We start from the raw sequence: 14,531 nt of genomic DNA, 5'->3' as shown, positions 1-14,531 counted from the left end.
GACAGAACAAGACCCTGTCTCAAAAAATATATATTAAAAAAATCAAACTTTGTTGTGTTTATTTCCTTCTTTTACTGCCAGTAAGAACCCCAGAAGGCAATATCAAGCTTTACTGTAAAGGTGCTGACACTGTTATTTATGAACGGTTACATCGAATGAATCCTACTAAGCAAGAAACACAGGATGCCCTGGATGTAAGTTCCACTTTTATTCTTTCTGCAAGGGATTCTGATCTTACTCTCTGATGCTATCTGTTAAGTTTGCATGAAAGCTGTATGTTAACTACTGACCCTCCCTTTGCTTTGGAATAGTTGGGGTGGAAAGAGCAGCAAAGTAGAAATATAGCCATCTGGGTTCCTGTTCTGCCCCTGCCACTGACTTCCTGGGATATCACCGTGGTGCCTTCTCCCAGCATGTGGGTCTTCAAGGTCTATAGGACTGAGGCAGGAGAATGACTTAGCTCTCTTCCAGTGACCTTGAGCAATCTACACAACCATATTAGGTTGTAGTCTTACTATGTGTGTGGCCCTCAAGAACTCCACTAACTTCAAGGTGTAGTGTGAAGGAAGGAAAGCATTCATATGTGGCAGGATGACAGAGCAATGTGTTGGATCACTGACTTTTGATAGCTTTGTTGGTAAAATCACTTTGGTCTTAATTACTTCCAAGTCCTTAGGAAGCTGTCTGTATGTTTAGTCCCGTGATGTTGTCGCTACTCAGAATATCTCTGGATCTTACACTGTTGTTTGGTACAACAATGGCAGGGAGGCGTGGAGGAGATCAGGCAGACCTGGTGTCCCTGCCTCTTTACTAGCTTGTGTCTTTGGAAAAAATGGTAGATATATCATATGAATCATTAATTCCCCCTGTGAAAGAGGGAAGGGATAATTCCTATCTTGGAAGACCATTGCAAGAGAAAGCATCTTCCATAGTGACTAGTACCTAGGAGGTACTTAATAAAGGTTGGGGATGTTTCCCCTTTGCTTTAAGGGTCGATTGAGTTTTAGAACCACCCAAACATCCTTCAGAGAAGAGCCTGATTAATATATTGTCTCCTAGATGGAGTCACATTTTAAGATTATATACTGATGCTGATGCACTTAAAACTGATGGGATCTTATGAGGATATGAACAATGACAATCTAATCATATAAATGCAGAACCTTCCAAAGAATCTTGAAAGCAAATACTCAACCAGTTGAACCACTTCTGCCATCTTGGCTAGACAAGATGTGACTATAGGCCAGGTGTGGTGTCTCATGCCTGTAATCCCAGCACTTTGGGAGGCCAAGGTGGGTGTATCAACTGAGGGTAGGAGTTCAAGACCATCCTGACCAAACATGGTGAAACCCCGTCTCCACTAAAAATACAAAAAATTAGCCAGGTGTGGTGGTGGGCACCTGTAATCCCAGCTACTTGGGAGGCTGAGGCAGGAGAATCACTTGAACCTGGGAGGCAGAGGGTACAGTGAGCCGAGATCATACCATTGCACTCCAGCCTGGGTGACAAGAGCAAAACTTGGTCTCAAAAAAAAAAAAAAAATTTTAATTTAATTAAAAAAAAAAGATGTGACTATAAAGTAATGAGATATTTACTGGTTCTTGTTGAAACTGCTTAAAATGTTTAAATCGGGTTGGGCACAGTAGCTTGCGCCTGCAATCCCAGCACTTTGGGAGGGTGAGGTGGGCGGATCACAAGGTCAACAAATCGAGACCATCCTGGCCAACATGGTGAAACCCCATCTCTACTAAAAATACAAAAATTAGCCGGGCGCAAGTCCCAGCTACTCAGGAGGCTGAGGCAGGAGAATGGCGTGAATCTGGGAGGCGGAGGTTGTAGTGAGCCGAGATTGCACCACTGCACTCAAGCCTGGGCAACAGAGCGAGACTCCATCTCAAAAAAAAAAAAAAAGAAAAAGAAAAGAAAAAGAAAAAAAAAGAAAATGTTTAAATCATTCACCACTGAAAAATTGCCAGATACTCTTTACCATTAGAAGGTTTGACCTCAGCTTTAATAATGGCTTCTGTATTTTAGAATTGGTTTGAGGGAATCATGCTTGGTGGAGAGTTCATAGGTGATTGGACTTGTATCACAGTTTGTTGGAACAAGTTATAAAGTTGTCAGGTTCGTGCTTACGTCATTACACCCCAAGGCAGCTCCCTTGGTCTGATATTTTCCTAGTCATTAAGAGAAAAAGAGAAAATCTTTAAGAGAAAAATCATTAAGAGAAAAAGAGAAAGGTAATAGAAGACTTAGAAGAAAGGTAAACTTTTCCCTTTGGAAACTAGAAGTACAGTCCTGGACCCTACGGAAGTTTAGAAAAGCAAAGTCTATTATAAAGTGATGTTTAGGCTGGGCGCAGTGGCTCATGCCTATAATCCCAGCATGCTGGAAGGCTGAGTTGGGCAAATCACATAAGCTCATGAGTTCAAGACCAGCATAATGAAACCCCGTCTTTACAAAAAAAGTACAAAAGTTAGCCAGGCGTTGTGGTGCACACCTGTAGTCCCAGCTACTTGGGAGGCTGAGGTGAGAGGATGACTTCAGCCTGGAAGACAGAGGTTGCAGTGAGCCAGGATTGCATCACTGCATCCCAGCCTGGATGATAAAGCCAAACCTTGTCTCAAAAAAAAAAAAAAAAAAAAAAAAACTGACATTTAATACCCTCTCTAAAATGTATTTGTACAGAATCTGTCATCTTTAATGGTCTCTTTTTAAATTCTGTTAGTATATTACTTCAAAGTAAAATTTCATACTTGATCCTGAATTACATAAAATTAACTATTCTTTGCATTGGTGGATTTATTTTTTTAAATAAAACAGATCTTTGCAAATGAAACTCTTAGAACCCTATGCCTTTGCTACAAGGAAATTGAAGAAAAACAATTTGCAGAATGGAATAAAAAGTTTATGGCTGCCAGTGTGGCCTCCACCAACCGGGACGAAGCTCTGGATAAAGTATATGAGGAGATTGAAAAAGACTTAATTGTGAGTTTTAGCCTTAATAACTTTTTCTTTGATATTCTAAGCAGAATTGAATTTTTTTTAAGTTTTATTGAATATTTGATCTCATGCTTAAGAGATAATTGCAACTTCAACATTTGACACTGGCACAATGGAAGAAGGTAATTTCTTTTGTTCACCAAAATAGGAGCAGTACAGAAGTTGCCATTATGAGAAACCAAAAGACAAAATACATTAGGAGAGATTCTAATTCAATTCCATAATTTGTATATCACTTATTAAAATTTATTATAATTTTTAAACAATAACGAACCTGCATCCAATACTTATTACATTGGGGGAATTACTGAAACAATTCATATTCTGCAAAATCTTGAAATAAGAAAAATATATTGTTTCTAAAAGTTTTCCAAATTTAATACATAGTTTTCATAGAGTTTAGATCAGTGGAAAATATTCAACAAATAGCTAGTGTTGCAACTGGTTAATGTCAGTGTAAAGCCACAAATACACAAGGAAAGTGTATTTTTAACATCCTTGATTTTGTACTTGCATTTTTATCTTGGCAAATTAAATAGTTCATCCTTTAGGGAAAATGTTTTTAGCTGTGTTGGTTTGCAGTAATTGAGAAACATGGCAGCCTTCCCTGTCAACACTGGCCATTGGCATCAGGAGAGCAGCAACCAGGATGTATAATTTGCCCTTCTTTTCACAGGTTGGCAACCTGTAATTACAGAAAACTTTTGGTTTATTTGCTAATTCCACCCCCCCCCCCCCTTTTTTTTTAAAAATATACATTCTAGCTCCTGGGAGCTACAGCTATTGAAGACAAGCTACAGGATGGAGTTCCAGAAACCATTTCAAAACTTGCAAAAGCTGACATTAAGATCTGGGTGCTTACTGGAGACAAAAAGGGTAATTCATTGTGCAGGGAAGCATATCTGTTAATTCACAAATATTTATAGCTGCCGTTTCCTTTGCCCAAGATGACCTCCTCAGACTTTTCATCCTGTACAAACACTGTTTCTTTGGACGGAAGATGCTTTTTCTGAGAAACCCTCCTCTGTTTTTCCAGCACACCCTTCTGCATCCTTTCCTGATCCCCCTCAGTAGCAGTTTCTTCCTTATAATTTAGCTTCTGGCCATGTCTTGATGATTATAATTGGTCTTATCTCTCCTAAGGAAAGAACAATTTTAATTTTTTTTTTTTTTTTTTTTTTTTTTTTTTTTGAGACGGAGTCTCGCTCTGTCCCCCTGGCTGGAGTGCAGTAGGGCGATCTTGGCTCACTGCAAGCTCCACCTCCCGGGTTCATGCCATTCTCCTGCCTCAGCCTCCCAAGTGGCTGGGACTACAGGCGCCCGCCACCGTGCCCGGCTCATTTTTTGTATTTTTAGTAGAGACGGGATTTCACCGTGGTCTCAATCTCCTGACCTTGTGATCCGCCCGCCTTGGCCTCCCAAAGTGCTGGGATTACAGGCGTGAACCACCGCGCCTGGCCCAATTTTAATTTTTTAACTTTAGAACTCAACAAGCACTTGTTTGGTATTGACACTTTACTTTGCAAGCCTTCCACAAGAAATCAAATAACGTCTCTTGCTCTGAAATTGTCAATGGGTTACACGCTCTGCAAAGTTACGGGAAGCACAGCCCTGACCTTAAATAAATGCCAAATTGGGTGGTAATTTAAAAGGAAAATAAAAATCTTCACGTAAGGGTTGGTGGAAATTATTATGCTTCCCTCTGCTCCCCTCCCCCTGCCAATAACAGAGTAAACCATGAACTGAAAGTGTTTAGTAATTTAGTGAACATTGCTTTATTAAATAACCAGTTTATATGTTTGATAATATAGCACATTTTATTTATTGAAAACATTTCAAATTAGACTTTGACTTTCACTTGTTTTCTTATAGAGAACAGCATTTTTTTTCTGCAAGTGATTCCTGTAGATTGCTATAGAAAAACAGCATATTTGTGTGAATCTGGTTATGTTCATGAACTAAAAAATATCATTACTAGGTAAAAGCAATTATTCAGTTTAACAGTAAGAATGAGCCTGGCAAACATGACGAAATCCTGTCTCTAGAAAAAATACAAAAGTATTTTCTATTGGTAGCTTGGTAGCGAGTTGTGTAGTCCCAGCTACTTGGGGGCTGGGAGCGGTGCTGAGATGGGAAGATCACTTGAGCCCTGGAGGTTGAGGCTGCAGTGAGCAGATATTGTGTCACTGCACTCCAGCCTAGCAATGGGAGTGAGATGCTGTCTCAAAAACACAAAACAAAAACAGCAGGAATGACATTGACTTAATTTTATTCTATTGTAGAAACTGCTGAAAATATAGGATTTGCTTGTGAACTTCTGACTGAAGACACCACCATCTGCTATGGGGAAGATATTAAGTGAGTAAAAGCCTGCGGTATGAAATTACATAAGAGCTCATCTTTTCAAATGCAAGGCTGTCTGTAGAAGATAGCAGATATGGAGAAATAGGGGCTACGATATGCCACTTGGGGCAGTTTCCTTGTGTTTAAATGAAGCAAGACAACAACAGGCAGTTCCAAGTAATCAAGGTTCAGCCTAAATTTGAGCAGATTTTACTTTTAGGGAAACTTGGGGCCCTTCAGAGGCCATTTTTCTCTATTCCTTCTAAGCTCAGGCCAGGCGCAGTGGCTCATGCCTGTAATCCCAGCCCTTTGGGAGGCTGAGGTAGGGGGATCACCTGAGGTCAGGAGTTCTAGACCAGCCTGGCCAACATGGTGAAACCCCATCTCTATTAAAACTACAAAAATTAGCTGGGTGTGCTGGCTGGCAACTGTAGTCTCAGCTACTCAGGAGGCTGAGGCAGGAGGATCACTTGAACGCAGGCGGCAGAGGTTGCAGTGTGCCAAGATCACGCCACTGCACTCCAGCCTGAGTGACAAGAGCGAAACTCTCTCATTAAAAAAAGTCTTCTCTGTTCACCTACTGGAAAAGGAAGTGAACCTGTCATATCATTAGCAAATTAATATGAATTATAGTCCTGTTTTGCTTTTTCTAGGAACTTTTACTTTTGAAAGGGAAATAGAAGAAAGGAAAAAAAAGCTTTTGCCCGGAAGGAAATGTGTGGGTGGGTTACATCATGTAGGTCCTCTGTAATCTAGTCTAGGTGGGGCAGGCCTGATAATTCAAATGTCAGCATATGCTGAAACATTTGTGAGCTTTAAATCAGAGTCGCAGCAGACCTGGAAATGTATGATGAAAAAGCCATGTCTTGTTCTGAAGCTATAATATGCTGCACACAGTTACTGTGTTTACTGATGGCCTGACAGTTCCTCAAGCTTTTTCCCTACAACACCTCTCTCAGGCCAGCATGAGGTCAGATTACGCTGTTAACATACACACTTGCGAGGTGTGATGAAGTGATGAGGGAATTGATGGTCAATATTCGTCTTATTTCTAATGACGGTGATAAAGCATTTTCTAGTTGTTCTAGTATATTAGGTGTTCCGTTAAATTAGACAAAATCAGTAGCCTTATGATCTAATTCGGTTCCATTTAGAACTGATTTAGTTTGTGTGCCTGAATAGAGGCACATTAACCGTGCCCCTTAGTGTTTTTAGGTTTTAAAAAAGTAGCAACAGGCTGGGCACAGTGGCTCATGCCTGTAATCCCAGCACATTGGGAGGCTGATGCAGGTGGATCATGAGGTCAGAAGTTTGAGGGCCTGACCAATATGATGAAACCCCGTCTCTACTAAAAATACAAAAATTAACCGGGCGTGGTGGCGGGTGCCTGTCATCCCAGCTACTCGGGAGACTGAGGCAGGAGAATCGCTTGAACCTGGGAGACATAGGTTGCAGTGAGCCAAGATCGTACCACTGCACTCCAGCCCTCCTGGGTGACAAAGCGAGACTCCACCTCAAAAAAAAAAAAAAAAAAAAAAGGTAGCAACAGACAAATAAATGCTTAATGAGTTTACTTTACTAGTTCTGGGTTTCAAGTAATTCGGTTAATTACTATATGGAATGATTCTCAGTGGGGAGTGAGTCTGCCTTCCAGGGACCCTTTTTGACACTGTCCAGAGACACTTGTTTGTTTCAACTGCAGAGGAGAAGTGCTCCTGGCTTCTAGTGGGTAGAGAGGCCAGGGATGCTGCTGAACATCCTCCAATGCAAGGGATGGCCACATAAAATAAAGGATTATTAGGCCCAAGACATCAAGAGTGCTAAGGCTGAGAAACCTTCTTTGGAAGGAGAAGAACAATGGCTTTTTGTGTGTAATAGTAAGAGTCCTGAGCCAGGAGTTACAAGATAACTGAGTCCTCATTCCAGTCTTCCTATCAACTCACAGCAGGCAAATCATATCACCTTCCTCTGGCTTGATTTCCTTATTTGTAACATGAAGAGATTGGACAAGATATTTAAGGTCCCTTCCACTCCAAAATTTCATGACTCATTTTTCTATCACATGAAAGTGTTATATGTGGCCTTGTCACATATATCATTTTAACACAAACATTCAATTTGTTGATATAAAGCACTGAGAATTTCTCAAACACAGATATAATTTTGTTTGTATGAAAATAAGTTTCTTCCTAACAAACAATAGCCAGTATTCTAATTCAGATCAAGATTGCCTTTCCTTTTTTTTTAATTAGAAAGACTCTCTCTGTCACCCAGCCTGGGGTGCAGTGGTGCAATCTTGTCTCTTTGCAACCTCCACCTCCTGGATTCAAGTGATCCTCATGCCTCAGCCTCCCAAGTAGCTGGGATTACAGGCACCACCACCATGCCTGGCTAATTTTTGGATTTTTAGTAGAGACAGAGTTTCACTATGTTGGCCAGCCTGGCTTGGAACTCCTGACCTCAGATGATCTGCCCGCCTCAGCCTTCCAAAGTGCTGGGATTATAGGCGTAAGCCACAGTGCCTGGCCTAAGATTGCCTTTCTTCTGTTGCTGTGTACACATTTTCAACTGTATCTTCCTTTAGCTGTCTTTGAAAAATGGTGAATTACGAAGAACATGGTACCCCCACATGGTGGACGAATCGAGACTTAGTAAAATTACATGTCACTCAGTTAAAAAAAAAAAAAAAAAAAGGCTGGCTGGACATGGTGGCTCATGCCTATAATCCCAGCACTGTGGGGGGCTGAGGCGGGCGGATTGTGAGGTCAAGAGATTGAGACCATCCTGGCCAATATGGTGAAACCCTGTCTCTACTAAAAATACAAAAATTAGCTGGGTGTGGTGGCACACACCTGTAGTCCCAGCTACTTGGGAGGCTGAGGCAGGAGAATTGCTTGAACCCAGGAAGCGGATGTTGCAGTGAGCTGAGATCACACCACTGCACTCCAGCCTGGTGACAGAGTAAGACTCTGTCTAAAAAAAAAAAAAAAAAAGGGCAAAGCACTTTGAGTAGACATTTTTCTAAAGAGGACAAAAGAGGACATACAAATGGCTGATAAACATGTGAAAGGATGCTCATCATCACTAATCATTAGGGGAAGAGAAATCAAAACCAAAGCAAGACAATACCTCACACCCTTTAGGATGGATACTATCAAAAACAAAACACAATAGAAAATAACAAGCATTGTTGAAAGAACCTTTGTGCATTGTTGATGAAATATATAAAATGGTGCAGCCACTATGCAAAACAGTATGGTGATGCTTCAGAAACTTTTAAAAAGAGTTACCATATGATTCAACAATCCCACCTCTGGGTATATCCACAAAATAATTGAAAGCAGGATCTCAAAGAGATACATGCACACCCATGTTCATAGCAACACTGTTCACAGTAGCCAAGAGGTGGACACAACCCAGGTGCCCATCATTGTGTGAATGAATAAACAGAATGTGGTGCCTCCACATAATGGAATATATTCAGCTTTAAAAAGGAAGGAAATTATGACATGTTATATAGATGAACCTTGAATTATGACATGTTATATAGATGAACCTTGAAGACATTATGCTAAGTGAAATAAACCAGTCACAAAAAGACAAATACTGTTTGATTTCACATATATGAGGTATCTAGAGTGCTCAAACTCATTCAAACAGAAAGTAAACTGGAAGTTACCAGGGACTGGAGGGTGAGTGAGATGAGGTGTTATTGTGTAATAGGTATAGAGTTTCAGTTTTGCAAGATGAAAAAGTTCTAGAGATTGGTTGGATAACAATGTGACTATAGTTAACATTACTAAGCTATACACTTAAAAATGGTCAAAGCCCGGGATATGGCGAAACCCTATTGCTACAAAAAATACAAAAATTAGCCAGGCATGATAGTGTGTGCCTATAGTACCACCAATTCAGGAGGCTGAGGCAGGAGAATCACTTGAGCCTGGGAGGTCAAGGCTGCAGTGACCCATGATCATGCCACTGCCCTCCAGCTTGGGTGACAGAGTGAGACCCTCTCTCAAAAAAATTATAATGAAAATAAAATAAACAAAAATAGTTAAGATGGTAAACTTTGTTTTTTTGTCACTTTTTTTTAAGTCAAAATTATCTCAGAGTCAAGGGCCTATTTATGGTCTTACACTTTAAACACTTAAATTTGCTTTCCCCTAGTTCTCTTCTTCATGCAAGGATGGAAAACCAGAGGAATAGAGGTGGAGTCTATGCAAAGTTTGCACCTCCTGTGCAGGAACCTTTTTTTCCACCCGGTGGAAACCGTGCGTTAATCATCACTGGTTCTTGGTTGGTACGTATCATTAGTGTATCTGTGCCTTTAACCCAGAAGAAAGAAGTTCTTTTGGGACCACTTTTAGATGCTTTCGCATGTTAACTGCCAACCTAAAAGTCTCTTAGCCTATACATGAAAGTGCGATTTTTCCAAGTTTAAGACTTAATAGTATATGACATATGAAAGGATGTATACCAAAGAGGTAAAAGTGGTTATCTTGGTTTATTAATTAATGGGTATTTTTCATTTTCTTCTTTATAGATTGTTGGATTTTCTAAATTTTTGTTGCATATACATTTTATAAGCTGGATGTGGTAGCATGCGCCTGTAGTCCCAGCTACTCTGGAGGCTGAAATAGGAGGGTAGTTTGAGCTTAGGTGTTCGAGGCTGCAGCATGCAACCTCGAACACTTGTGAATGAATAGCCACTGCACTTCAACCCAGGCTACACAGCAAGACACCATCTCCATTTAAAAAATATATATATAGCCAAGCACGGTGGCTCACACCTGTACTCCCAGCACTTTGGGAGGCCAAGGTGGGTAGATCACAAGGTGAGGAGATGGAGACCATCCTGGCCAACATGGTGAAGCCCTGTCTCTACTAAAATACAAAAAAAAAAATTAGCCAGGCATGGTGGCGCACACCTATAGTCCCAGCTACTCAGAAGGCTGAGGCAGGGAAATCGCTTGAACCTGGGAGGTGGAGGTTACAGTGAGCCAAGATTGTGCCACTGCATTTCAGCCTGGCAACAGAGACTCCGTCTCAAAAAAATACATATATATATGTGTGTGTGTGTATATATATGTATACACATACATATACATGTTTTGATTATGAAATCAAATTTGTTTGTCAAATATAATCAGTGATATAACCAAAAATTATCCTTCACTTAATACAAATCTTGGGAATGGTACTCCTGGGGTAGAACTAAAATGAATGTAACCTTTTCCCTCTCTGATTTCACAGAATGAAATTCTTCTCGAGAAAAAGACCAAGAGAAGTAAGATTCTGAAGCTGAAGTTCCCAAGAACAGAAGAAGAAAGACGGATGCGGACCCAAAGTAAAAGGAGGCTAGAAGCTAAGAAAGAGCAGCGGCAGAAAAACTTTGTGGACTTGGCCTGCGAGTGCAGCGCAGTCATCTGCTGCCGCGTCACCCCCAAGCAGAAGGCCATGGTGGTGGACCTGGTGAAGAGGTACAAGAAAGCCATCACGCTGGCCATCGGAGATGGGGCCAATGATGTGAACATGATCAAAAGTGAGTCATGCACCGACGGCCAGTGGGGCCCAACGTGCCAGAGAGGAAAAATGGCTGGAATGTGTAGGGGGTGGTTTTTTTTTTTTAGATTTTACAGCTTAGGTTTTCATAGAACAGATGTTTCATAAAGCAACTTAACCATGACAACACCTGCGACCCTACCCCCAGAAAGCCCATAGCCCATCAGGAGGAAAGAATATTGCTGACAGGGCTCCTGAAAGATGCTAAGAGGAAGATAAGGTCTATGGGGGGGAATTTATCCTTATATTTTTCTTCTTTTACATAGATGTGGTGTATTTTTTCCCCTCTTACTGGTTCTCTTCCCATATTTCGGGTTTATTAAAAGCCCTGATATTGGCTGGGCACAGTACAGTGGCTTACGCCTATAATCCCAGCACTTTGGGAGGCCAAGGTGGGCATATCACAAGGTCAGGAGTTCAAGACCAGCCTGACAAGATGGTGAAACCCCGTCTCTACTAAAAATACAAAAATTAGCCAGGTGTGATGGTGCACACTTGTAATCCCAGCTACTCGGGAGGCTGAGGCAGGAGAATCACTTGAACCCAGGAGGCGGAGGTTACAGTGAGCTGAGATCGCGCCACTGCACTCCAGCCTGGGCGACAGAGTGAGACTCCATTTCAAAAAAACAAAACAAAACAAAACAAAACCCTGATACTTAATAAGTTTTGTAAGACATAAATTGTTGAGCTCTGGTGCTTGCTTTGACAATGTCATTCCCTTTCACCTAAGCATTTCTTTCTGGGACTTTCTTCCTACCTTTGGTAAATCTGTGGGAACTTCATCATTGGGTCACCTGGAGTGAGTTTAGAGTTTTAGCATTGAAGAAAAGCTTCCATGTTCTCTCACCATCCTCCTGACCTCCCTAGAAGGCTGCCTTTTGCTGGATGCTAGAAGTTAAGTCCACCCAAGTAAAAGATTGAGTCCTGCCTTACAGAAATACAGTTGTGCTGGTATTAAAGCCTGCAGAACCACACCGGCAGCCCTCATCTCTATGTCTGAATCCTGTTCCTTTTTCCTCCCTCTGTTACTATAAGGGAGTATCTTGTAATAAAAATACTCAAACTAATGACCTGGATATTCGTCCTCATCCTATTGCCAAAATCTGGTGTCACCTCGGGCTTATGCTCAGGTTTCAGTTTTCTCATCGGAAAAGAAAATAATCCCCAATGTCACCTCCAGCTCTGTCATATTATCACTAAGCTGAAGTATTACCTGATGGTACATAGGTAATTGCATGTTCCTGTGGTGCTTAAATGCATTATATATAACTAGACTTTTCAGTCTATTCTGTGGTTCATGAGTCTGTCTCTTTCTTTTCTTAGTCTCCTCCTCCTCCTCGATGTATACTAAGAATATTCCAACTTTATCTTCCTCAACAGGAGTCAGCTATATGACGTATGTCATCTTGCCTTCTTTATCAGTGCGTATGTCTGTCGTCACTAGCAGTTTAATTCATCCACACGGTTTTTTTGTTTTGTTTTGTTTGTTTTTGTTTTTGTTTTTGTTTTTGCATGTGCTTGCCCTACCATGCAAATGGTATTGCTTGCTTGGAATTAGATCTATCTCTTTCCTCCATAGCCAGCCAGCACTAGTTTATTTGCCATTACGTACCTTTAGCATAACTAGCTGTGCCAAAAGGACAAATCAAACATGATTTTTATTCAGTTATAAAGTAGTCTTCTAGCTAATGGGAGGGGACGGATTTGCTTTGGAGATTTATCAACTGATTATGTGACTTAGGCTTGAAACATTTTGTTCCTCTGAGTTCAGCAGTGAGAGGGATTGCACAAAGTCAATGTAGATAATCTTAGAGGGGCTTTTCTTAAGTTGTTTTAAAATTTTTATGAAGCACTGTTATATGCCAGGTACATTTAGAAAAAAAAGAAAAAGAAAAAAGGTCTCCCTCTGTGACCCAGGCTGGAGTACAGTGGCACGACCGTGGCTCACTGCAACCTCTACCTCCTGGCCTCAAGCAATCCTCCCACCTCAGTCTCCCAAGTAGCTGGGACTACAGGCATGAGCCACTATGCCTAGCTAATTTTTGTGTTTTTTGTAGAGTTGGGAATTTGCCATGTTGCTCAGGCTGGTCTCAAACTCCTGGGCTCAATCAATCTGCCTGCCTCAGCCTCCCAAAATGCTGGGATTACAGGCATGAGCCACTGCACCTGGTCCCAGGTACTTTTATATGTGACTTATAGAGCATCCCTTTGGGATAAAAATATAGGAAACTTTGGGGGTCTCCTTAGAAGTTATACAAGTAGTATTAGTGCCTTTATGTACTTTGTAAAAGCTGTCATTTCTTCCAACTGCATCAAGAACAATATACAGAAAGATTAGCCAAGTATGGTGGCACACACAGGTAGTCCCAGCTACTTGGGAGGCTGAGACAGGAGGATCACTTGAGCCTGGGAGGTTGAGACTACAGTAAGCCATGTTTGCGCCACTGCATTCCAGCCTGGGTGACACAGCAAGATCCTTTCCCCAACAACAACAAAAAAGCACACACACACACACACACACACACACACACACACACACACACACACAAACTGTTGGTCATAAAGTAGTCGAGTGAAATTCAAGTGTCAAAAAATAATCTGAGCATTTGCTAATATTCATGTTTAGCAGTGTAGTCTGGAAGAAGTGAAGGAATCATGACCCACCATGTTTTTGCCCCTAGCAAGGATCCAAGGACTATCACAGACTGCCTTCTCCCTCTATCCTACCGGAAGGTATCTCATACCAGCTGGGTGGATGTTGTCTCTTCTTGGTCTTAGACCCTGAGAATATACATGAAGCAGGAGAGAGATAAAGGCAAGGTGGGGCACGGTGGCTTATGCCTGTAATCCCAGCACTTTGGGAGGCCAAGGCAGGCAGATCACTTTAGGTCGGGAGTTCGAGACCAGCCTGGCCAACATGACGAAACCCCGTCTCCACTAAAAATACAAAAATTAGCCGGGCATGGTGGCGGGCACCTGTAATCCCAGCTACTCGGGAGTCTGAGGCAGGAGAATCACTGGAACCTGGGAGGCAGAGGTTGCACTGAGCCAAGATCGTGCCACTGCACTCCAGCCTGGGCAACAGAGCAAGACTCCATCTCACAAAAAAAAACAAAAAACAAACAAACAAGCAAAACACACACACAAAAAACAGCAAGAGGGATTATTGCTGCAGTGAGGAAATAATCCTTTTGTTAAGGAATGATAAAGGAGTGCCTACCAGTGAGTCACGTAACACTGCATTTGAGATTTCAGGAAACTCTAAGTGCCTATACTTAAATTTTACAAAAAACACCAATGTCACCTTGTAGTGTATCTGTTCAGTGCTTTTTGTTGCCCTGGGAACTATGACAGTGTTCATTTCACATCTGTCCTTCGTCTCCTCAGTGGGAAAGTTGAGAACTGGGGCAGGACCAGGGCTTGGGACAGGGGTTCCTCTTCCTCAGCCACATCAGCCAAGAGAATCTCAGCATTTTCCTCGGTGGCTTGTTCAGGAAAGAAAAGGCCATGGTTTGGCAGGAAAGAGCAGTTTGGCAACCATGCTGGTCATAGGAAATATTTGTGTGTTTTCAAAGAGATCATAAATATTATATGAGATGCAATTTGTTCTGTTTTTTTAG

The 14,531-nt window shown here is 41.5% G+C and overlaps 1 protein-coding gene across 3 annotated transcripts in view; it reads left to right on the top strand.

Moving 5' to 3' along the window:
- Window positions 1–14,531, top strand: part of ATP8B1 (ATPase phospholipid transporting 8B1) — a 151,687-nt gene that overhangs the window by 124,129 nt on the left and 13,027 nt on the right. For all 3 annotated transcript variants that reach the window (XM_030926161.1, XM_010374682.2, XM_030926160.1), the window contains exons 17-22: window positions 82–194; window positions 2,824–2,988; window positions 3,768–3,879; window positions 5,286–5,361; window positions 9,517–9,649; window positions 10,603–10,891. In XM_030926161.1, coding sequence (XP_030782021.1) covers window positions 82–194; window positions 2,824–2,988; window positions 3,768–3,879; window positions 5,286–5,361; window positions 9,517–9,649; window positions 10,603–10,891 — 888 coding nt within the window. The remainder of the gene's footprint in view (window positions 1–81; window positions 195–2,823; window positions 2,989–3,767; window positions 3,880–5,285; window positions 5,362–9,516; window positions 9,650–10,602; window positions 10,892–14,531) is intronic.

Source organism: Rhinopithecus roxellana, chromosome 21 (assembly GCF_007565055.1).
Source record: "Rhinopithecus roxellana isolate Shanxi Qingling chromosome 21, ASM756505v1, whole genome shotgun sequence".
In the NCBI taxonomy this organism is placed as follows: domain Eukaryota; kingdom Metazoa; phylum Chordata; class Mammalia; order Primates; family Cercopithecidae; genus Rhinopithecus; species Rhinopithecus roxellana.
Note: the sequence above shows the minus strand (reverse complement) of the source record. Positions and strands in the feature narration are given on the sequence as shown.